The sequence below is a fragment of the Pongo pygmaeus genome, chromosome 16, assembly GCF_028885625.2.
Source record: "Pongo pygmaeus isolate AG05252 chromosome 16, NHGRI_mPonPyg2-v2.0_pri, whole genome shotgun sequence".
NCBI classification, from domain to species: Eukaryota; Metazoa; Chordata; class Mammalia; order Primates; family Hominidae; genus Pongo; species Pongo pygmaeus.
This window is the reverse complement of record NC_072389.2, coordinates 69,545,025-69,568,604: the sequence shown is the minus strand read 5'-3', so window position 1 is coordinate 69,568,604 and position 23,580 is coordinate 69,545,025. Positions and strand designations below refer to the sequence as shown.

At 50.4% G+C, this 23,580-nt stretch overlaps 3 protein-coding genes across 6 annotated transcripts in view; 2 read left to right on the top strand and 1 right to left on the bottom strand.

The window, feature by feature from the left end:
* Positions 1–8,452, top strand: part of CSNK1G1 (casein kinase 1 gamma 1) — a 211,559-nt gene extending 203,107 nt beyond the window's left edge. For 2 of the 4 annotated variants that reach the window (XM_063652275.1, XM_054450135.2), the window contains exon 12: positions 2,210–8,452. In XM_063652275.1, coding sequence (XP_063508345.1) covers positions 2,210–2,264 — 55 coding nt within the window. In that variant the 3' untranslated portion in view covers positions 2,265–8,452. The remainder of the gene's footprint in view (positions 1–2,209) is intronic. The other 2 variants (XM_054450140.2, XM_054450133.2) reach the window with 1 other exon arrangement.
* Positions 8,453–10,902: 2,450 nt separating this feature from the next.
* PPIB (peptidylprolyl isomerase B) lies at positions 10,903–18,370 on the top strand. The gene is made up of 5 exons (XM_054450131.2): positions 10,903–11,365; positions 12,064–12,177; positions 13,985–14,078; positions 17,270–17,454; positions 18,034–18,370. Exons 1-5 carry the CDS (start codon positions 11,231–11,233, stop codon positions 18,154–18,156), a joined length of 651 nt encoding a protein of 216 aa, XP_054306106.1. The 5' UTR covers positions 10,903–11,230; the 3' UTR covers positions 18,157–18,370.
* On the bottom strand, positions 18,215–21,922 carry SNX22 (sorting nexin 22). Its single transcript, XM_054450132.2, has 7 exons — positions 21,791–21,922; positions 21,315–21,398; positions 20,880–20,984; positions 20,510–20,604; positions 20,167–20,199; positions 19,852–19,919; positions 18,215–19,466 (listed from the first exon to the last, which is right to left on the bottom strand). Exons 1-7 carry the CDS (start codon positions 21,863–21,865, stop codon positions 19,345–19,347), a joined length of 582 nt encoding a protein of 193 aa, XP_054306107.1. The 5' UTR covers positions 21,866–21,922; the 3' UTR covers positions 18,215–19,344.
* Between the last annotated feature and the right edge of the window lie 1,658 nt (positions 21,923–23,580).

Sequence of the window (23,580 nt, the reverse complement as noted above, 5' to 3'; positions counted from 1 at the left end):
CAGTTTGAAATGGACCTAAACAGTATTTTAAACTTTTTTTATTGCTTTCTTAAAAACACAAAATCATCATCTTAGCATCCTCCAAAAAGATTAAGAATAGAAGTTGACTTAAAAGTTAGTAATACCTCTGAAAATCATGATTCAGAAGAAAAGAGGTAAGTCTATTGAAATAGAGATTTAATTTGCCTCTTTTATTATTAATTTCAGGACATTCAACTTGGAAAATGTCCATTTCTAAAGCATACGTATAGAAAAACACCATTTGGGCCGGGCATAGTGGCTTACACCTGTAATCCCAGCACTTTGGGAGGCCGAGGCAGGTGGATCATTTGAGGTCAGGAGTTCCAGACCAGCCCGGCCAACATGGTGAAACCCCGTTTCTACTAAAAATACAAAAATTAGCCGAGCGTGCTGGTGGGCACCTGTAATCCCAGCTACTCAGGAGGCTGAGGCAGGAGAATCGCTTGAGCCCAGTAGGCGGAGGTTGCAGTGAGCAGAGATGGCGCCATTGCACTCCAGCCTGAGCGACAGAGTGAGACTCAGTCTCAAAAAGAAAAAAAAAAAAAGAAAGAAAAGGAAAGAAAGAAAAACACCAAAAAACACCATTTGTTCTTGAATTCTTATCCAGGGTTTCCATTGAGGATTATTTTTAACAATCAAAAATGTTGGTCACTTTTATTTAAAAGAATTTAGTTTCCAAATACATATGACACTTTGCTTAGTGATTATATTTGCACCCATTAATAGTACCTCACAAATGTCATTGATACTTTCAGAGAAAATCTTTCCAAAGACCCTCTTAAGAAACTCCTATTTCTAAAATTTTCATGTTTGATTCATTCAGATATGATTAAAGCCCATCATGGTCTGTGTAAATGTTTGTTTCTGCATTCTTAGAAACTTTCTCCAGTTTTTGGTAACTAGTCCATTGGATGTAGGAATACCAAGGAGTCTAACTAAAAAGAGAGGGAATCTTGGCTACAATGGCATACCTAGGGGTATGGGAAGTAAGTAACAGTCTTTATTTCCATATGAATATTGCTGGCATTATACCTGCAATGATTAGGCAAGAGACTCAAAGATGGTTTTTTCAGAAAAGTTTTCTTTCAAGGATCTAGCAAGTCTGAGCTATGCTTCCAACTTTACTGCCCTCCATCATCCAGCATCTTTGACTCATCCACCACCTTCTGTCCCTTTCATTCTCATTCCCCATGTGTCAGCTCCCCAGAAAGGACATACCTTGTTCACCTTGCCACAGCACTCATCACCCGCTTCTGGACTGCCTGAGCAAGAGTGATACTTCCTGTTCTAAAGACAGGAGTGAGGAGGGGGGATACTCAGACTTAGGGATGTGCCAGAACTGTGGCTAGTCCCCAGGGAGCAGAACTTGGAGGACTTGTAAAGGAGGCAATCCCACCTCCATTCTAAACAGGGCCAGTTCATAAACCCCTTCTGGCACAGCAGCAGTCTCAGGAAGCTAAATTAGGGAGTGCCCTGTATCTCACTCCCTAAATTGGGGAGTGAGAGCATCCCGATGATCAGCTCTTGGGCTGTGACAGTGGTCCCCTCCAAATGAAAAGGGGAGCTTTACTGATGTCAGGAGATGTGGCTCACAGTCCTTATTAGAGTCAAGGCCTCTCCTGCCTACTTCGGTGGGTGAGGGCAGAGAGGGGGATGGAGAGAATCCTTAATCCTTCATTGGTAACATCCTGAGATCCTCCTAGAGTTCCAGACATCATACTTATCATGGGATTTGTTTGCCTTACTTTAGCCTCCCTGCCCTCTGGCCAGTGAGTTGCATTAAATAATTGTGCCCTCAGTATCAAGGAGTAGACAATGTAGACTATTTTTATGCAGCCCTGAGGACTCCCAGTCTTGGCTCTTGATAAGGTGAGGCATCTGGGCTGGGTGCTAAACTATGAGCCTTCTTTATCCTCCTTCCAGCAATGCCTATTTCAGCCCTGCCTAGCCTGCACCATCTTGATAATTAGGTAGGATGACTGCAGATTGAAATCAAGCAGCTATTTCCTTTGGCTTTTCTGGCAGACACTGCCCACTGCCTCCAGTGCGTGCACTGTAGATGGTGGGTGGTCCCTATGGGTGGGTGCCAGGGGGAAAGTTCCACCCCCTGCAGTAAGCAGAAGCAGGCAGAAGTCTGCTGGAAGCTGCAGGCCTCCCGCACTGACTTGCAATGTTCCTTGTGCTCCAGGTGCTGCTGTTTCTTTAAGAGGAAAAGGAAGAAGACTGCTCAGCGCCACAAGTGACCAGTGCCTCCCAGGAGTCCTCAGGCCCTGGGGACTCTGACTCAATTGTACCTGCAGCTCCTGCCATTTCTCATTGGAAGGGACTCCTCTTTGGGGGAGGGTGGATATCCAAACCAAAAAGAAGAAAACAGATGCCCCCAGAAGGAGCCAGTGCGGGCAGCCAGGGCCTAGTGGGTCATTGGCCATCTCCGCCTGCCTAAGGCTCTGAGCAGGTCCCAGAGCTGCTGTTCCTCCACTGCTTGCCCATAGGGCTGCCTGGTTGACTCTCCTTCCCATTGTTTACAGTGAAGGTGTCATTCACAAAAACTCAAGGACTACTATTCTCCTTCTTCCCCTTAGTTTACTCCTGGTTTTTACCCCACCCTCAACCCTCTCCAGCATAAAACCTAGTGAGCTAAAGGCTTTGTCTGTAGAAGGAGATCAAGAGGCTGGGGGTAAGGCCAAGAAGGTAGGAGGAAAATGGCAGACCTGGGCTGGAGAAGAACCTTCTCCGTATCCCAGGTGTGCCTGGCAGTATGGTTTCCTCTTCCTGTGTGCCTGTGCAGCATTCATCCCAGCTGGCCTTGGGGTTCAGGTTCCTTCTTCCCTCCCTCCTGTGAAGTTACACTGTAGGACACAAGCTGTGAGCAATCTGCAGTCTACTGTCCCTGTGTGTTGGCGTTCTTAGCTTTTTTGACAAACTCTTTTCTCCAGGTAGTAGGACAATGAAAATTGTTCTGAGCAAAGGAAAGAAAACTGACTTTGTTGCACTTTTAGTTTTTTTAAAAAAACAAAAACAAAAACATGGCAGATGCATATTGTGTCTGGTTATATTGGGGATTTTACTTTTACCTGTTTTGAGGGGGATGGGGCCAGCCAAGCCATTCAGAGAGAACATGGGTCCAGAGGACATTCTCAGTGGAAAGAGTTTGATCTGCAGCACCCAGAAGAGAAGCCAAACTCGGTGTCATTCTGAGTGAACACTCAGGTTGGCAAGAAAACATACTTGAATTTTCATTCGTCTTCTCAGCAGCTGAAGAATGTCCCTACCAGAGCATCTTGACCTAATCAGCGTACAGTTTGAAAACCTAGCTCTCCAGAACATGAGATGAGCCAGCCGAGCCAGACTGTGACCAGGAAACAGCTCATCCCAGAGAAGGAGATGCTTAACAAAAAAAACTGAAATTGTTTCCTCTGCTGCCAGGGACTTCCAACTAGATAGCCATGTGACTTCCTGGTGACTTGGGGGGAAAATTAGTGATGAAACAGCCACTACCATATTGCCATTAGTGGAAAAAAAGAGGAGGACAGTGAACCTGCCTTCCACCTGCCAGAGGGACCTCAGGGTGTGGCATTATAGGGCCAGGAAAAGAAAATCGGTGTATCCTATCTGCCCCAATAGCTGAGCTGTAGCATTTGGGCTGGCCTGCCTTATCAGAAACCAAGCTTATGAAGATCTTCTCCCAGCAGGCCCATAGCAGTAGGCTTAGGATGCAGTATATGGGGCCGCATTTAAAAGGAAGGAAAGATTGTTTGGTGCTGGAACATTCCAGGGAAAAGGAGACTGGAATGAAAGGTCTGAAATTATCTTTTCAATTGGACATAGACTCCTTCCAGAAAGGTGGCCATGCCTCTAAGCATGTTTTTCCCAGTATGCCCTCGGCCTCCCCCCATGGTGTTTTCATATGAGGTACTACTGTGAAGGATCTTGGTTCCTCATTCACTGTTTGACAAGTCTTTCATGTGTGGAGTTACTCTTCTCATGCCCAATATTATTTGAGTTTAGTGGCTTAACCAAACAATGACTCCTCATTCCAGAGGTGACAGAAGAGAAAGAGTCATTTACATTAGGAAAGAGGTCTTGTATCTGGGAGTAGAGAGCTAACCGTGGAGCACAGTGGCTGGTGGGTGACTTAGTCTGATGGTTTGTGGGGCATAGAAGTCTTCACCTCTGGCTTGAGGTGCAGGGCTGTCTTTTGGACTGAAGGGTGTGGGGATATTTTCTGGTAGTTGCCATTTCTTGAAAAATTCCCTTGATGTACCTTACACAGAGCAGAAATAACATTAACATGGATCAGAGGTACTGGGCTTCATCTGTTCCATTGGACCTTGGCTAGGGAATATCATTTCACTGGCATCAAACCTGCTTAGCTTATGAAAAGATGGTAATATGTCATTTCTATAAATGTTTCTATATATGAAACATAGAGTGGCAGGGAGATGCAGTATCACACCCCTTCCACACAAGGACTGTGAATATTGGGATTTATGTCCTTGCCATTACCTAGTGGTTACAGCCCTGTCACTAAAATTTACATCGTTTCTCAGTTGGGATTTGGGCAATGCTAACTTACTGTATAGAAAGTTTAACTTTTCCTCACCCCTGTATAGAAAATGCCTTTCCTCTCAAGAGAGGGCAGGGGGGGCCAGGCGCAGTGGCTCACGCCTGTAATCCTAGCACTTTGGGAGGCCAAGGCAAGTGGATCATGTGAGGTCAAGAGTTCGAGACCAGCCTGGCCAACATGGTGAAACCCCGTCTCTACAAAAAATACAAAAATTAGCTGGGCATGGTGGCATGCACCCGTAGTCCCAGCTACTCGGGAGGCTGAGGCAGGAGAATCACTTGAGCCTGGGAGGCAGAAGTTGCAGTGAGCCGAGATCACACCACTGCACTCCAGCCTGGGCAACAGAGTGAGACTCTGTCTAAAAAGAAAAAAAAAAGGGCAGAGGGAAATGGTGGGAATGCCTGGAGCATCCTGGCACTCTATATTCTACTGAGTGCCTCTCTTCAGCCCCTCACCCTGCTTCCACACACACACACACACACAAAAGCAAAGGCACTGACCAGCTTGGCTGCAGGGCAAGCTGCCTTGCAGCTGGATTTGCGACTTTTTTTTTTGTCTTAAAATTTTTACTGGATCAGTTGTAGGGGACTGTCCTTCCTAAGACACTGTTCTCACCTTCCAACCTCCACAAATCTCTTACTAGATATTTGGTTTTCATAACAAAGGTAAAGAATCCCAGGTCCCTTTAGCATGCAGGGTAATGGTGATCCCTCCAGGGCCACTGGCACTTCAAAGTGGTCCCAGACCTGGGAGATTCTGATGGGATCTTCCTTAAAATTAAGCAAAAAACCTGAGTACCCTAGACGCAATTGGCCATCAGTTTCAGCCCCATCAGCAAATCAGGGCTCCCTCCTCAGCCCTACTACTACAGTTCCTTACCTGTATGCCTCAGCCAGATCCTTGGGGTTAGGGCATGTACTCTCTGATTGTCCCCACCCATCCACTTGCTCTGTAGTTTCTGAGCTTTCTCCATTTCACAAGTATGGTGCCTAAGGATCTTTTTCTTTGGGATTGATGCAATTGTTTTTCCTGAAAGCTAACTCAGCATCTATTCATAAAAACCCTTAATAGTATACATTAGGAGTTTTCCCAAGCTCTACAGTCCCTCAGACATCCTAAACAGATTTGAGGCACACAGGCCAAGACTCCACCAAGACATAAATGCTCCCCCCTACTCCCTTTTGACCAGAGTATCACTTGTGTCTCTGCAGTAAGAGTTGGTCAAGTTGCTCTACTCACCTTGGTGCTTTCCAGAGATCTCACTCCAGACTGCCCCGAAGGGTGGATAGAGCATCCTGACAGCCAGTGTGCACTCATGACTGCCTTAATTGACATTCTTCTGCTATTATGGGGCCTGTCTGGCAATAAACAGGGTATAGGAAGGTAAAGGATTAGCTTCCAGTTAAAATCGCATTTTATATTGGAATGCATGAGCTACAGATGACAGCAGAGATCCTGAGGTTTCTAGACGTGTTGATTGTCTCTTTTTTTCTAAATGAACTCCAAGTACTTAGAAAACAGTCCCTGCCCATTAGCCAGAAAAGGTGACCATCACCCCTAAAGTAATTTCCAAACTTAGTTCAGTGGAAAGATATGCTGGTAGTGCATATTCAGTGTTGATTTTCAGTGCTAGTAACCACTTTTAATGCCAGAAATACGTAACAATGATAATGTAATGTCAAAGTGGTTACTAAAGATTATAGCCTTAACTTTTTTATGTAAAAGATAAAATCCATTCCTCCTCCCGGTGAGCAAGCATGGCTTGTATTTCTCAAAAATGAGAACTTCCATGGCAGCCAAGAAAACGTCTTCTCAGAGGAACTTCCATGTGATGCATCTCCCAAGCCCACATGCCTCCTGTGTCCCAGCCACCTCTTCCATTTCACATTTAAACCAGCTCTCCATTCCCATTGAGTTGCCCTAACAACATTGTCTCCAGTGTCAGAACCATATTAGGGTTCGTTTCTCAGATTGGGAGCCTGCAACACCATACAGCCAACATTGCCTTTGCCACGCCACTGCCACCATCCCCACCATTGCCCTATGGTGGGCAGATGAATTCCAGAAACCCTCAGGGAGCCGGGATAATTAGGCAACCCATCTGAATTGGCCACGTGAGTGACAGGCACTTATCTCTTGGGTTCTTGCATTTGCAGACTCCAGGGATGTCCTATCTAGAGGTCGATGGCAGAGACTCCTAGTCTTTCCCGTGAGGGGTTGATAGGAATCAAATTGGGATTCCTTTGGCTTTGGGTTTTGTTGTTTTGTTGTTGTTCTTGGTTTTCAGTTTGTTTTTTGGTGTATGGGGGGTGATTTTGTTTCTGAATAAGAAAAAGAAGAGGCAACCATGGCCCTTACGTGGGTTTATAAAGTTTTGAGCAATGTTTTAGCCACAAGTAAGGAATCTTGAAACTCTTTTATCCAGCAAGCAGTCTTAAAAATGTTTTTCCTAACTCCTTTTGCAGGTGACTAAGTACAAAAAAATAGGTTTCTCATTGTATTCAAAATAGTGAGTAGGTTCCCTGGATAATACACAGTGGTAGTTGACATATTTTCTCAAAACACAACCAGAAAATCCACTTCCAATATTTGTAAATCACCTTTCAAGGGAAAAAGTGAACATGTATTCCTTGTATTTCTAGTTTGATTATCAAACTTGATGTTACAAAGAAACCTCAGTTCTGTAGACAGAATTTCTCTTATTTTTCTTCTTTTACTCCTCACAATCACTTTCCCGGTGCCATCACCATCTATAAGGTCTCAGAGCAGAGGATTATTCAGGTAATAAGTGGGGGTGTGGTGCAGCCATTCCAGTAACACCCACAAGAGGACAGCTGTTCTGAATGTCCCCACCCACCCTTCTTTCAGTACAGGTGAGACATTTTCAGTTCATGAGCTCCAGACCAAATCCCAGGCCAGCCCTTGCACCAAAAGCCTTTTTTAGAAGGCTTATCAGTCTATTAGGAATGTCTCAGGAAAGATGAGCCATTTCTTTGGGGAGAAATATATTTACAGATGGAAGTGTGTGATTGCGTGTCTGTGTGTGTGGTGTGTGTGCGCACATGAGTGCGTGTGTTCATCTATGTGCATTTCACTTCCATAAAGACCCAGCCCAAGCTGCTGGGAACCATGTGTTCCTGAGTATTCTCAGAGGTAAACAAGTGACAAGTGAGCTTCTGAAATTAGTGTCTCAGCAAGCTGGCTTTAGGAATGAGCCCCATTTTATCAAGCAGAGAAAAAAAGTAACAGCAGAAAAGATAAACCAAAAATATATACCCCCAATGGAAAATAATGTTGATTCAGCAATTCCCATTGGATGTATTACATTCTCTAATTTATTATATTATTATTTATCTGTCTTTGATCTTTGCCCATTGTACTCTTAAAAAGATGTTGGGATGTTGATTGCGATTTTTAAACAACTAGATAGTATAAATCAGCAGTGGAAATCAGTTTTAATGTGTGGATGTGTCTGATTATTGTTAAATGCCTCTTTTTTTACTTTTTTTTTTTTAGATGTATAATATTTCATAAACCCTGGCACTGGTCACAAAGCTCAGCTGTGAAAATGAAATTTGTAGTATTTTTAAACATGAATGTCAATTTCAAGTGTATTTGAAATGGTTCCTCCAGGAGAGATATTTGTGCACCATTAGGAAAATCTTCTCTGCAGAGGAAGTAGCCTTCTTTGGAGAAAATGGAAAATGGGTTCTGATATGTGATCTCAGAGTAGCCCATTTCCTAGGGCACCATGGAAAACACAAATGTGATCTTTAAGTATACCTCTTCCCCAGTTTGGGGAGGAAAGGACTCAGTTTGCACCCTTTTTGTATGTAAAATAAAATGTCTTACCTTTCTTGGCTACTTCTGCTTGTTTGGTTGGTTGATTGGTTTGTCTGTTTTTAATCTCCCTCGGCTCATTTGTAATTAACAATCTAGCTAGGACTAACTTTGATGCGATTCAAGGCTCCTGTGAACAAAAATAAATGCCTGATAATTTGGCATTCTTGTTTCATTCCTTGGATTAAATATTGTCTTCTCCTGTGAGTCACTTCAAAAATAAATATTGCTGTCTCTCTTCAAGTGCTGAAGAAGAAAATTATTTTTTAATTAAAAATTAAATATTGGCCGGGCGCAGTGGCTCTCGCCTGTAATCCCAGCACTCTGGGAGGCCAAGGTGGGTGGATCACTTGAGGTTAGGAGTTCGAGGCCAGCCTGGCCAACATGGTGAAACCCTGTCTCTACTAAAAATACAAAAATTAGTTGGGCATGGTGGTGCACACCTGTAATCCTAGCTACTCAGGAGGCTGAGGCAGGCCAGTTGCTTGAACCTGGGAGGTGGAGTTTGCATTGAGCCAAGATCGCACCACTGTACTCCAGCATGGACGTCAGAGCAAGACTCCATCTCAATAAATATTCCTGGAAGAATTTGGACATTATCACTCATATGTTAGTTCCTGGGTCCCTGTTCTCAGGTGGTAGAACACAGGAAATCAGGATCTGCTCTGTGGAACAACTTTAGTAGCTTTATAATTCTGCTCTATAAATGCGGAATATGTGTCCAAACAGAAGATAGAACTATGATGAGCAATGTAAAACCATACTGCATATGTAGCCAACAGAACAACTGTCAATCTGGGCATGATTGACTCCTTCCAGTTTGTTACTACTCTTTAATTACTTTTTCACAGGCAAGTAGCAGCGGAAGAATCATGAGAGAAAAGTTTCACATTGAGAGCATTTTATCCATCAACCTGATTTCTTTTGAAGGTGGGAATGGGAGAAAGGCTGCTGTGATGCCATTTTAGCCTTAGCTCCTCATGTGCAGGAGGCTACTTGGGTTTTTTTAGTGTTTCCTTGTTTTTGAGACAGGGTGGAGTGCAGTTTCACGATCATAATACACTGCAGCTTTGACCTTCTGGGCTCAGGTGATTTCCCCACCTCAGCCTCTGGGGTAGCTGCGACTACAGATGCACACCACCACGCCCTGCTAATTTTTGTATTTTTTGTAGAGACAGGTTTCACCATGTTGCCCAGGCTCAAACTCCTGTTCTCAAGTCATCTGCCTGCCACAGCCTCTCAAAGTGCTGGGGTTACAGGTATGAGCTACTGTGCCCAGCTGGAGGCTACTTTGAAAACATGATTTAATAAACATTTTTTCTCTGGCTATGGCAGCCTGAGGCCAGTGAAGAAAGAGCCTTAACAAAATAGGAAAAAAAAAAAAAAAAAAAAAAAGGGATGAGAGATGGATCTGGAAGATCATCTTTGTCAGTGTAACAATGTTTAAAACTTCCTCCTGATTGGGGTTGTCTGAATTGAGGTGCAAGGATGGGAAATAAGAGAACTGTCTTGAAGCTCTACAACCTGTGTAAGGCCGCTGTAATGAACAACAAAGTTAATGCCAGTGGCCTTGCATGACTTCAGTCTCAGGTCAGCGCCTCATGAAGACCACATTGCATAATTTATGTAAATGGAGCCCTGCCTATAATCTGTGCTGTGACGACCTGGAATTTCTACGAAGTTAATCTTTGAAAATTAGTTTTAAAGACATTTTAACGCCATAGGTCCAAATTTTGGAAGTTGGTGTTTTGGTTTGTTTTGGTATGTAAGACTCCCAGTACCAAAGTATCTATGTTGTAGAGCGGGACAACACTAAGTGTGTGAAGACCGAAAACAGCCCTGGGGGGACATCTAGTAACTATCCCTGACCTCTGGAAAAAAGGCATTGTATCCTCAGGCCGTGGCATAAATTATTTTTCATGCCAGTGCGGATGTGAAGCTATCCCAACCAGGACTTGTTGGGCACTCAGTACTGCAGCGCTGTGAGGGAGCTGTGGACAGAGTAAATGCAACACAGTCCCTTGCGCAGAAAAAAATATATATATATCGTCTATTGGAAAAGGTAAAGAAAGTTAAGAACAGCGTATACAATAAGATGTCCATTGATATACACATCAGTAAGCACAGCAAGATTACAGAAGGGAGAGAAAAATGGGTAGTAACTTGACGGCCTCAGTAAAAAAGGAAGTGGGTTGTGCAGCAAGTTTTGCAAGACAAGTGGAAGAAGCCGTACAAGGTCACGCTCGTAAGGATAAATATCCCTGAAGTGTTTGGAAGCCACAACGTTAAGAGCCAATTTGGCGGTGACAAACACTTGATTGGCTCAAAACAGTGACAAGCGTCCCGAGCCCCTGTCCAGGCCCACGTATTTGCTAACCTCAAGCGCCAGCTACCGCAGGCCAGTGGAACAGCGCTCCGGGCGGGGCGGGGCGGGGCGGGGCGGGGCGGGGCGGGCCGCGGAGCATGCCGGAGCTTGTGGTCTTCTCGGAGCCCGGGCCCGTGCTCGGCGGGGCCGCCTTCCGTCGGTGGCCTTCCTGTGGGCGGGAGAGGGCGGCCGGGAGCCCAATGAGGGAGCAATAACGTGGCAACCACCCACGAGCCCGCGTCGGTGCCCGCCCCGCAGGGGGACCTACTATCCGGCGCCGAGCCGGAGGGGGGAAACGGCGCCCGCCGCCCGCCCGGAGCCCGCGAGCAGCCGCAGTACCCCCCCCACCCGCGCGTGGCGGCGCCGGCTCCCTAGCCACCGCGGCCCCACCCTCTTCCGGCCTCAGCTGTCCGGGCCGCTTTCGCCTCCGCCTGTGGATGCTGCGCCTCTCCGAACGGAACATGAAGGTGCTTCTTGCCGCCGCCCTCATCGCGGGGTCCGTCTTCTTCCTGCTGCTGCCGGGACCTTCTGCGGCCGATGAGAAGAAGAAGGGGCCCAAAGTCACCGTCAAGGTCCGGTGGAGTCTGCGGCATTTACGGTGCCGGAGCTCGGGCCCGGGCGGCCTTGGCTTGGCCTTGGCTCAGCCCCTCCTCCCTCGGCTTCTGTCTGTGGCCTCGTGGCGTCTGGGCCGTCCTGCCCATTCAGTCCAGAGAATGACCCGGACCCACCCCGACACCCCCGGCCCCTGCCCTGACCCAGGGAGTTAGTTGGATCCCCGGATACCCATCTGGGGCCGGCACTGGCAGTCTCAGAGCAGACTTTTTGCAAACACCCCTCGGTGCTGGGGAGATGGTGAAAGATCACGCCTGCCAGATTCCGAATCCTTTCTCTCCTTAAGCCAAATTTTAGCCACTTCCAATTACAAAGCACAGTATGTATACTTCAAACTTAAAGTGGTGAACTTAGGCTCCGCTCCTTATGGGTTTTCTAATGTTAATTTTTAGAATCTGGGTCCATTAGCTGTTTAGAGCAAATACTGTTATCCTGTAGTCCAAGGAGGGTATAGATAAGCATGTTTTCCAAGAAAAGGGTCTGGAGCTTTCATTAGATTCTCACAGGATTTTTACCGTCACCAAAATCAGATTCAGAACCACTTCTCTAAAAATATGGCTCTATTCTCTCTCCCATCCTCAGGTTAGCTTCTTGTACCTTCCCTCCCCTAGCAACGCCCCTTTAAAGAAGCTAAGTTGGAAATGGTCTCTTTCCTCAGGTGTATTTTGACCTACGAATTGGAGATGAAGATGTAGGCCGGGTGATCTTTGGTCTCTTCGGAAAGACTGTTCCAAAAACAGTGGATAATTTTGTGGCCTTAGCTACAGGAGAGGTAAGTCGCTGGAGCGGGGTAGTCAACTCAAATGAAGTGAAATTGGCACTGGGGATGGCAGCAAACTGACCTGCAGAGTTCAGCCGATCTGTAGCGTGGACCTCACTGAGCACCGGCTGCCTGTTGCCCTGGGAACACAGTATTGCCCTTTCTTAAGAGTAAGGGGACCCTGACCAGGCACAGTGGCTCACACTTACAATCCCAGCACTTTTGGAGGCCAAGGTAGGATTGCTTGAGCCCAGGAGTTCAAGGTCAACCTGGGCAACATAGCAAGACCCTGTCTTTACCCCCGCAAAATTTTTTTTGAGACAGAGTTTCACTCTTGTCGCCCGGGCTGGAGTGCAGTGGTGCGGCCTCAGCTCACTGTAACCTCCACCTCCTGGGTTCAAGTGATTCTCCTGCCTCAGCCTCCCGAGTAGCCGGGATTACAGGCATGCGCCACCACGCTTGGCTAATTTTGTATTTTTAGTAGTGACAGGGTTTCACCATGTTGGCCAAGCTGATCTCAAACTCCTGACCTCAGGTGATCCACCTGCCTTGGCCTCCCAAAGTGCTGGGATTAGAGGTGTGAGCCACTGTGCCTGGCCAAAAAAAATTTTTCTTTAATTAGCTGGGTATGACAGGGTGCACCTGTGGTCCCAGCTACAGCTACTCAGGAGGCTGAAGTGAAATGGAGGTTGCAGTGAGCCATGATCACGCCACTGCACTCCAGTCTGAGCGATAGAGTGAGACCCTGTCTCAAAAAAAAAAAAAAAAAATTAATTAAAAATAAAAGGCCGGGCACAGTAACTCACGCCTATAATCCCAGCACTTTGGGAGGCTGAGGCGGGTAGATCACCTGAGGTCAGGAGTTCGAGACCAGCCTGGCCAACATGGCGAAACCCTGTCTCTATTAAAAATACAAAAAATTAGCCAGACGTGGTTGTAGCGCCTGTAATTCCAGCTACTTGGGAGGCTGAGGCAGGAGAATTGGTTGAACCCAGGAGGTGGAGATTGCCCCACTGCACTCTAGCCTGGGCAACAAGAGGGAAACTCCATCTCAAAAATAAAAAAACAGGCCGGGCGTGGTGGCTCACGCCTGTAATCCCAGCACTTTGGGAGGCCGAGGAGGGCAGATCACTTGAGTTCAGGAGTTCGAGAGCAGCCTGGGCAACATGGTGAAACCCCATCTGTACTAAAAATACAGAAATTAGCTCGGCATTGTGGTGGTATGTGCCTGTAATCCCAGCTACTCAGGAGGCTGAGCTGGAGAATCGCTTGAACCCGGGAGGCAGAGGCTGCAGTGAGTGGAGATTGTGCCATTGCACTCCAGCCTGGGTGACAAGAGAGAAACTCCGTCTCAAAAAAATAATAATAAAATTTTTAAAATGAGATAAAAAAGAGTAAGGGGTCCAGAGCTTCCTGGGGAGACTTCACCTAGGGTGAGGGCAATGGGTTTTAAGGAAACAACAGTGCCCTATTTCAGTTTATATTAACTTTCCATTGAGCCAGCAAGTGACCCTTCTTCTCAGTTTTCTTGTATCTGTTCTTATGATTGGAAGAAATGAGGGGAAAAGCATTATGTGATGTAGAATTGTATAAAGCTTGGGAATTGTATGGAGGCAGAGGGATTTCCACATCTGTGTGTACCATGCCTGTCCTGTGGTGCCTGCCCGCTCACTTAGTAGCACACCGAACAGTGAAAGTGGTCAGCAGTGGTGTCTCTTCTGCGAGCAGGAGTTGTGGACTTGTTCCTGTGGGGCCTATTTCATGTAATGTCTTCCTGCTGTCCCATACCACCTCCTTACCTTCTCTTCCCTTTTTCTAGAAAGGATTTGGCTACAAAAACAGCAAATTCCATCGTGTAATCAAGGACTTCATGATCCAGGGCGGAGACTTCACCAGGGGAGATGGCACAGGAGGTAACCACAGGTCCTCTGGGCCAAGGAGTATGTCAATGTAACCTCCACAGTGGGAGGGCCAGGTTCTGCTGGGGAGACAAGGCCTCTTTCTTCCCCAGCTCTAGAGGCAGGCCTACTTATTACTTACCTACTTTGAGACCAGCGGCACCCTTCTTTGAAGAGGGAACCCAGTACAAAGGAGAGAGAATAATGGGGTGGACCTGATGGTAGATCTAAGAGAATCTCTCCCAGGTGGCCATCCTGCTGATCCAGGCCTATAGCCTGGTGACCTTTCCTGATACCTCTTCAGAATGGGGACTGGGGAGAGAGGCGTGTGGAAGCAAAGTGAAGACATGTGGATATGCGATTCTAGGTCAGGTGCCCAAAGCCTGTCCAGGCTACCCTGGAAGCCCCAGCAAGAGTGGGAGGGCCAGGCGTGGTGACTCTGTGATCCCAGCACTTTGGAAGGCCAAGGTGGCTGGATCACTTGAGGCCAGGAGTTCAAGACCAGCCTGGCCAACATGTTGAAACCCCATCTCTACTAAAAATACAAAAGATTAGCCGGGTGTGGTGGGACACGCCTATAATCCCAGTTACTCGGGAGGCTGAGGCAGGAAAATTGCTTGAACCCGGGAGGTGGAGGTTGCAGTGAGCTGAAATCATGCCACTGCACTCCAGCCTGGGTGACAGAGCGAGACTCCATCTCAAAAAAAAAAAAAAGAGTGGGAGCAGTTACTTTCCTTGACAGTCTTTCACCAGAGACCACTCTGTGAGGGCCGACCCTCACCTTGGCATTAACTTGCACACGTAGGACAGAAAGACTCCCGGACGCCTGCATGAGTCTCACTGAGCTCAGGTACAGCCTGCTGCTCCCTTAGAACACAGCTCACTCCTCAATGAGTGTCTGTGGGGCTTTGTGGTGGGGGTTGAGGATGTAAGGACCCATGGGGCAGTGGCTCCCTTTTACTTCCAACAACTGAAAATGTACAAGTGGGCCATGATGCAGCGTTTAGGACTCGGGCTCACAAAGGAGACCAAAGAACTGTATTTGTGGAGTCATACGCAGTTGGGCTCGATCCAGCGTCTGCCACCTTCTTGTTTTGTGACCTAGGCATGTGAGTCCTTGGAGCTTCAGTTTCCTGTTCTGCACAGTGAAGGTGGAGAGAGTTGTGGGGCCATGAGGATTGGGCTAGATCTGGAGTGTGAACTGCCTGGCATGCAGTGAGTGCTTAGTAAGTCAGCCATTGTTGAAGTGCTGACAAGCAGAGGGATCCCCTCAGGCCAGAGAACGGGGAATGACCTTGCGGATGTGAGGAAAGATTTCAGTGGGGTCCTCAATGAGGAGAATTTGAATGGGCAGAAAAGAGGCAGGGTTAGGGTATGAGCCCGGTGCTGTTCTGTGGCAGGAGCTTGGCCAAAGGTGGGGTGAGGGCATCTGTACCCGGAGTGCAGAGAGGTGGGTGATGGCCTGCAGCCTGGGCTTCAGTCTGCAGGGAGTCAGGGCCACAGAGCTGAGTAAGAGGATGACCCCTCACTTGGGGTGCCAGGGGAGTCATGTGGTGGCAGATCCGGGATGTGGAGGCCAGGGCAGGCAGGCTGCTGGGGGCATTGGTGCCACTGACCCTGGGCAGGGAGATTTGGACCTGATCCTGAGGTGGCTGAGAGCAGAGATTCGAGAGCAGACCACCTTGGTCTGAACTCTAGTTCTGCTGCTGCTCTGCTGGGGCTCCTTTTATTCTCTGTGCCTCAGTTTCTTCATCTTTGAAGTGGAGTTAGCTCCTCCTCATAGGGTGGATTGTTAAATATGTAAGATGCTTTGGAACAGTCTCTGGCACACACTATGAGCACCCTAAGCACTCGCCTACTGCAGCGGTGGTGGCGGGAATGGAAAGAAAGAGTAAGTACATGGGGAGTGGGTAGGGACAACCTGAACCACGTGCAGAGGAAAAGGGGTCAAAAGAATAACTGAGGTCTGGAGAAAAAGATGACAAGGTATGTTGAGTTTAAATAGAAATGTCCATTTGAGTTTGGAACCCCTGTATCTTGGGAGAGTGGTTGGAGCTAAGGATGGAGATTTGGGGGTTTTCTGGATAACAACTATAATCAAAATCCCACAGTTGGCTCAAACGGGGGAGGCTTTTAGCCAGCACTCCAGCCAGGACTCACTGCACATGTGGCAGAGTCCAGTCTCCCCAGCATGGGAGTGAGAGGTGGAGCACAGGCAGAAGCACCCCTGTCCCCACCAGCCAGAGTCTGGTCTGTCTTGGTTTTCAGTCATCCTACCTGCTGCCCAATCAGAAACATCTTCCTTGTTGGCATCGGTCTAGGACAGTTTCCCAGCTCAGTTCCATTCTGTGGAACCACAGGATGAAGGTAGGTGCAGTGAGAAGGAAAAAAGAGTTTTGCACACAAATACGTTTGAAAGGTGTTAGATAAAACAAAATGAAAAGGACCCCGTTTTGGCTGAGTTTCTTGGGGCCTAATGCACAGTGTCAGTCTCCAAGGGGTGATAGGGAAAAAGAAGGGTTTCGGTGTTCCTCCTGGAAGCAGCTTTGGAACCAGGATCTCTGAAATGGCATACAGATCACTCCGGATTGCCCTTATCATATCCCCAAGCCCCACGTGGACAGACGCGTCACACACACTCACAGCTGTCCTTTATTCCTGTTCATTCCTTGTTAAGAGGCTTTGACTCTTCAGAACCCAAGGGGCAGCCCCTCTTTTCTGCCCCTCCCCACTCATCTTTGGCTGCTTTCTCCTCTGCAGCTATGCCTGTGTCTTTTGTGCTCATAGGAAAACAGGCTGGTCAGCCACAGCAGTCCTCCTTTTCTGGAGAGTTCCGACCCTGTTGACTCCCCTGCATCCTGCACGGCACCTCCCTCCATCAAAGTCCCTCCGTGGCAGGCCTGGGCCATAGCTAAGGGGAGCTGATAATATGCGCCTTATTTAAAAGCCACAAAACTATCCTCTCGAAGTAATCCTTCTGTGAGCTGTTCACCACATCAGCCTGGCCTGATGCCCCGCTTGGCCTCAGTGAGCATGGCTTGGCTCTGAGGCCAGAAGATAGGAGGGACGCGGCTTTTCTGTCCTTGTATTCCACTCAAGCCTAGCCTGGCACAGAGGACAGGTTAAGCCCCCTCAGTCCTGGCCCCGAATGTCTGCTTGCTTTGGCCCAATCCAGCGCCCCAGACCTGCTCTGTCTTTTTTCCCAGGAAAGAGCATCTACGGTGAGCGCTTCCCCGATGAGAACTTCAAACTGAAGCACTACGGGCCTGGCTGGGTGAGCATGGCCAACGCAGGCAAAGACACCAATGGCTCCCAGTTCTTCATCACAACAGTCAAGACAGCCTGGCTAGATGGCAAGCATGTGGTGTTTGGCAAAGTTCTAGAGGGCATGGTGAGTTCTGGAATCAAGGGCTACTACTGGGCAATCCTCACCAGGGATTCAACACAGACCCTGGGGCAGGAGCTCCATGTGTCCATCCCTTTCCCAAAAGGACCCAACCCACAGATGCGGCCTAGTGCTCCTGTCCAGAATAAACCCTGTGCCTCCATGCCTCCAAGGTTCTAAATTCTTCCAGCCCCCTCAGAGCCCAGTCAGGAAGGCTGCACAACTGCTGGAGCCTCCCTCCCCTCATTCACTCAGTGATGTGCTGGTCCCACCCCTGAGGTATACAGAGTGCAGCTGAACGCAGTGTCCCTGAGAAGCTACATTCCCTGGTCACCCTCTTCCTCCTCCTCACCCTTGGCCCAACCTGGGTCTTACTTCAAAGGAACAAAATTCCTGCACCCCCTTGTCAAATCTGCATTCTCCCTGCTCTGGCCAGGAGTCTGTTAGAATTTTGGTGCCTCCAGTTTTGTGTGCTGTTGATCACTTGTGGGTCTCAGCCCTCCTGAGCCATATGCTGGGGCCTTTCTCCTGAGCGGTGGACCTCCTGACCCACCGTGCCCTCCTACTTCCACCTTTCTTTTCCAGGAGGTGGTGCGAAAGGTGGAGAGCACCAAGACAGACAGCCGGGATAAACCCCTGAAGGATGTGATCATCGCAGACTGCGGCAAGATCGAGGTGGAGAAGCCCTTTGCCATCGCCAAGGAGTAGGGCACAGGGATGTCTTTCTTTGAGTGACCATCTGTGCAGGCCCTGTAGTCCGCCACAGGGCTCTGAGCTGCACTGGCCCCGGTGCTGGCATCTGGTGGAGCGGACCCACTCCCCTCACATTCCACAGGCCCATGGACTCAGTTTTGTAACAAACTCCTACCAACACTGACCAATAAAAAAAAAATGTGGGTTTTTTTTTTTTTTTTTAAATATATAACGTGTGGGCCTGGTTCTTGAGCCTGCAGCACCTCCCCTAGGCCTACATCCCAACATGCCTGCAACTCTCCTGTGGCAATGGGTGCCTGCCCCTTCCCTGGGATCCTGCCTGAAACTTTGACCCAGGAGCTACCCAGGAAAAGTCAGGCAGGAGCTTTTGCCCCCTGCTTCTAAACTTTGCCAGCTACTGGGCCTCCACATTTGCTCCCCTTGCCACCACCCTCCAGTCTATGTTAAGGGATGTATCTGTACTTTTTCATAGCCTACCTCTAAATTGATTTTTTTTTTTAATAGAGACAGGTCTCACTATGTTGTGCAGGTTGGTCTCAAACTTCCAGACTCAAGCATCCTCCTGCCTTGGCCTCCTAAAGTGTTGGGATTACATGCATGAGCCTCTGCACCCAGCTGACTTCTTCCTTTATTATTTATTTGTTTATTTTGAGACGGAGTTTCACTCTTGTTGCCCAGGCTGGAGTGCAGTGGCGCGATCTTGGCTCACCACAACTTCCGCCTCCCGGGTTCAAGAGATTCTCCTGCCTCAGCTTCCTGAGTAGCTGGGATTACAGGCATGCACCACCACGATGCCCGGCTAATTTTGTATTTTTAGTAGAGACGGGGTTTCTCCATGGTGGTGAGGCTGGTCTTGAACTCCTGACCTCAGGTGATCCACCCACCCTGGCCTCCCAAAGTGCTGGGATTACAGGCGTGAGCCACCGAACCTGGCTGACTTCTTCCTTTATTACTTATCTTCTTGACCCTGCCTTGGCTGTTGGGCTCTAAGAGCGTGCAGATTCTACCACCTCCAGCTACCAATGCGAGCCAAGTTCTGAGCCTTGAGTGGGAATGTGGCACAACTGGGCACTGGGTAGTTAAGTCCTGGGTCCAGGCCAAAGGAGGACCTAGCCTTATATGGAGCTCATAGGACAGAGGCACATGACTTTCTTAGGAGGCAGCCAAAGGCCTCTGGACTGATCAGGGCATCGGTGGCAGAGGAGCAGGGTGACAGGCCGCCTCTGGCTGGGCTTTATCTGGGCTGATGCTGAAGCTGTAGAGGCCCTGGAGCACACCATTCACCACCACGTTGGGCAGCGACTCTGTGGGATAGAATTAAACGGGTCTGGTCTCAGGCCTGCAGCTCCTTGAGCTCCTGCTCATGGGCTCAGCCCCCACTTAGGAGTAGGAGCCCCTGCCAAGGCAGCAGACAGCAGCTGTCCACCCCAAATGAAGCCTCTGCATTCCCAGGTCACATTCTGTTCACATCAGCTTGGTAAAGAAGTCAGGCTGCTGAGGAAATGGAGACCAGGGAAGCCAAACTTGTTTTCCTTGTGTCTACAAAGCAGGCTCCAGGGCACAGGAGCAAGGAGGTAGTGGCTCCAGAGGTGGGCAGCAGGAAGGAGATGCTGCCTGAGGGTCCCAGGAGCTGAGAAATGCAAAGCCCACAACCCAGCCCTGTAGCCCCGTATCTAGGCACCTCCTCACCTGGGGAGGGGTTGCAAACATAGGGATCCACATGGAAGCTCAGGACAGGCCGCTGGTGCTGCTGGGAGCTGGGAGGAAAGAGGATCATGAACCATGGGTGCAGGAGGCAGGGCAGAATCCCACAGAGGGGTGGAGACGGGGTTGAGATCACCAGGGACCCATGAAGGAAAAGGTGAGTGGGAAATGGGCGCAGGAGGCACCAAAGGGAAAGACTTCAGGGCCCAGGCCAGACAGGCCCAGGCAGCAGGCCCGCCTCCTAGCATATGACCACTAGGGGGCGGCAGGGGCCAGGCGCGGGCTAGGGCTTTGACTTGCCTGCTGTCGCCAGGCAGGAACTCCCCCAGGGTGCTGAAGAGAAGAGAAACACTGTAAGCTGCCTGGGGATGCCGGGGAGCGTCAGGAAGGGGTGGAGACACAAGAGCCCAGAAGTGCACCTCCCAGGGGACCACTGCTTCTATTTGTAACAAACCCCAGTTCCGGAGTTGGCGGGGGTAACCAAGTCTGTCCAAAAAAAAGCCCCTCCACCCAGGTCAAGAGAGCTTGTGAGGGCGCTCATGCTGGATCCTGGCAGATGTGAGAAGAAAGGGCTGCCCTCCCACACCTTTCCTCACCTGCTCACTGCTGACAGCCCCTGGCCCCCGCCACCGGCCCCCCTTACCCCCAGTTGCTAGCCTTGGGGTCTGTGGGGAAGTGCCGAAGTCTCAGGAATTCCAGTAACTCCTTGGGCACCTCCTGGTTCAGGTACAGGATGCCCTGAAGAGGACAGAGGAGACCTGCAATCAGACCCAGCTACTAATTTGCATAGCGCAGTGCCAATGAAAATGCAGGGCTCTTTGTTCCAAAAAAAGAATTTCACGACAATGACAGCAGAGCATTGACCTATATTACTCTCAGAAAATTGATGCTTGAGGTGGTGAATAACATCCCCAAGTTGTGGGTTCCCTCCCTGCCGTGCCCCCACACCTCTCTGTCTGGGCCACACCCCTGGCACAGCAGGCTGGGGGGCAACCAACTGTGCTCTCTCATACCTGGATGTAGGCCTCCAAGCCCTGCCGGCGCTGTTCCAACCCTCTGGTCCTCCAGTTGGGCAGGCGTTTCGAGGGGAAGTCGGGCACTTTGTACAGCTTCTTGATCTACTGGAGGTTTACCGCGTGCGATCACAGCATCCCGACTGAGCCCTCAAGCCCTCTTCGCCTGAGCCAGAAGCCCTCCCGCGCCCCCGCCTTCGGGCTCTACCCTGGGTAAGACCCTGGTGAGTGGTGGACCGGCCGAGGGCGAGGAAGGCCCCAACCCACCCACAGAGGCTCGGGGGCTGACCGGCCGCGCAGGGACTGAGGCAGTAATGGGGATGGCGGAGGCTGGGGCTGGAGCTCGCCCGCCCGCCTCACAGGGACTGGGCAGGGGCTGGGCAGGGGCTGGACAGAGGCTGGGCCGGGGCCGGTGGGAGGTCGGCGCCGCCTCACCCGCTTGTGCAGGGCGTGGAACTCGCTGTAGCGCCTCGGCACCATGTGTCTGCGCCCGCTGCACAGCACCTCCACTCGGAACACCTGGCGGCGCGGGCGGGCAGTGGGTCTGCGCGTGAGGCCCCGCGGGAGGACGCCGCAGGACCTGCGCCTGGCGACGTGCCCACCCTCCCGCGCTCAAAGGCACAAAGCGGCCTTGCGGCGCCGCGGCTCCCCGGGGACTCTCCGCTCCCGCACACCTGGGAGAATGGGCTGGCGGTCCTGCCCCTCGGAGACCTGGGGTCCCTCAAGAGCTCGAACCACGGTCCGCGAGGCTGGCAAATCCAAGCGGCCCCCAAACCCTCGACAAGGTTTCCCCCGACGGTCCAGCACGCAGCGCTCGTTCACCCGGGCCCGGGCTCCGGGTCCCCACTGAGCGCAGCGCGGGGAAATCCTGCGGGTCCCGGCGCCCCTCCCCATCCAGGGGCCGCGCTCACCATGTGGCTTTTCTCCGGGCTCTGCCTGGGCCCCTCGGCCTCGGGCCCCACCGACGGGATGTGAACTTCCAGCATCCGCGTCCCGGCCCCAGCCGTTCCGCGCGCTAGGCTGGGAGCCCTAACTCTCCGGGGCGGACTGAGGACCCCGGCGCGGCCGGCCCCGCCCCCTCGGCCCGCAGGCCCCACCCCAGGCCCCGCCCCCAGGCGACCCCGCCCCGGGCGTTCCCTTGCGCCGCGGGTCCTGAGCCTAGAAGATTAGGCGGGACCCGGACGCCGCCCCCCAAGTCTAGTGCGCCCACAGCTCGGGGCAGTGGAGTCACCCGTTTGTCAAACATTGACGGAGCACTCACTGATGCCAGGAACTGGCGAGCGAAAATGCCACCCATCCTGAGTTAAGCGCCTACTATGGACTAAGGACAGCCTGTGGCTCTAGGCGCGGACGGAGGCCGGGCCCAGGCCTCAGCGCCGGTCCTGGGGCCAACCAGGGACCTGACTTGCGTTCTTCAGTCCCTTCCCGAGCCTTTCCCTCCTTTCAGCCTGGTCCCTGGAATTGTGATCTGGATTCCCCGGCTGAGGCCACACCTGAGCAAGGCTTGGATCCAATCCAGCTTTGATGCCCCCTTCCCCAGCATCCACAGGCCCCCCCCCCCTCTTCATTCATTGTTTTCATCCATCCATTCACTCATATCTTCCAACCCTAAGGGGCTCCAGGCTGTTTGTGGGGAAGAGGCAGTTTAGGGACCTAGGCTCCGATTTGGGCGTCAGACTGCCTGGATTTCAGGAGCTCTGTAGACCTTTGCTCATCTGCAAAATAGGGATAACGTGGCTCCTTCAGGCAAGTGTATAAAGTGAGATGATTTGGCCGGGCGCGGTGGCTCACGCCTGTAATCCCAGCACTTTGGGAGGCCAAGGCAGGCGGATCGATCACCTGAGGTCAGGAGTTCGAGACCAGTCTGACCAACATGGTGAAACCCCGTATCTACTAAAAATACAAAAATCAACCAGGCGTGGTGGCGCATGCCTGTAATCCCAGCTACTCAGGAGGCTGAGGCGGGAGAATCGCTTAAACCTGAGAGGCGGAGGCTGCAGTGAGCCGAGATCAAGCCATTGCACTCCAGACTGGGCAACAGCAAGACTCTGTCTAAAAAAAAAAAAAAAAAAAAAAAAAACAAAGTGAGATGATTCATGTTAGGCCCTTAACAGAAGCGTTGAGTAGCAGCTTGACTGTGGGCTTGTCCTGGATGACTAGGATAAGTGGGCACAGGGCAGTGGATGGGAAGAGGGACTTTGGGGGGTGGCACCGGGTTGCTCTTGTCCACCCCTCTGGGCAGGTTCTTCCTGGATATGTGGCAGGACTTTGATCCAGAACTCTCTCAGGCCATGTGCTGGAAAGGACCTCTGCTCCCACCTCTCAGCCCTGCACCCTTCAGCTGTCGGAGAGCTGCTATCAGCAGCACCATGGCAGGTCCTCTACTCCCCTGACTTCCCCTAGAAAGGCCCCGTGACATGCAGAGAGGCGAGGCCCTGCCTTCCAAAGCTCATACGTAGTGGGAGGTCTTGGGGTAGGCAGGAGGAAGCAGAGTGCCTGTCTTCGGGGCTGTGGTTGAGGGGACTAACCCCTCCCCTGCTTCTGCAGAGATGCCTCTGAGCTGGAGCAAAAAATCTCCTTCCCCAGCCCTGTCCCCAGAGAAGGGCTGAGATGACAACCCCAAAATGGGGCAAACAGGTCTCACCAATATCATGTCCCACATTCTCTTTTTCCAAATTGCATCACACAAGGACCACAGAAT

What these genes read in the sequence shown, in the direction of transcription:
- SNX22 (XM_054450132.2), bottom strand. Translation starts at nt 21,865, where the DNA reads ATGCTGGAAGTTCACATCCCGTCGGTGGGGCCCGAGGCCGAGGGGCCC. An exon ending in TCCACGCCCTGCACAAGCGG is followed by an intron (nt 20,985 to 21,314) that starts GTGAGGCGGCGC and finishes AACCTCCAGTAG; the next exon opens with ATCAAGAAGCTGTACAAAGT. An exon ending in TGTTTGCAACCCCTCCCCAG is followed by an intron (nt 19,467 to 19,851) that starts GTGAGGAGGTGC and finishes TCTATCCCACAG; the next exon opens with AGTCGCTGCCCAACGTGGTG.
- PPIB (XM_054450131.2), top strand. Translation starts at nt 11,231, where the DNA reads ATGCTGCGCCTCTCCGAACGGAACATGAAGGTGCTTCTTGCCGCCGCC. An exon ending in TGGCCTTAGCTACAGGAGAG is followed by an intron (nt 12,178 to 13,984) that starts GTAAGTCGCTGG and finishes CCCTTTTTCTAG; the next exon opens with AAAGGATTTGGCTACAAAAA. An exon ending in GCAAAGTTCTAGAGGGCATG is followed by an intron (nt 17,455 to 18,033) that starts GTGAGTTCTGGA and finishes TTTCTTTTCCAG; the next exon opens with GAGGTGGTGCGAAAGGTGGA.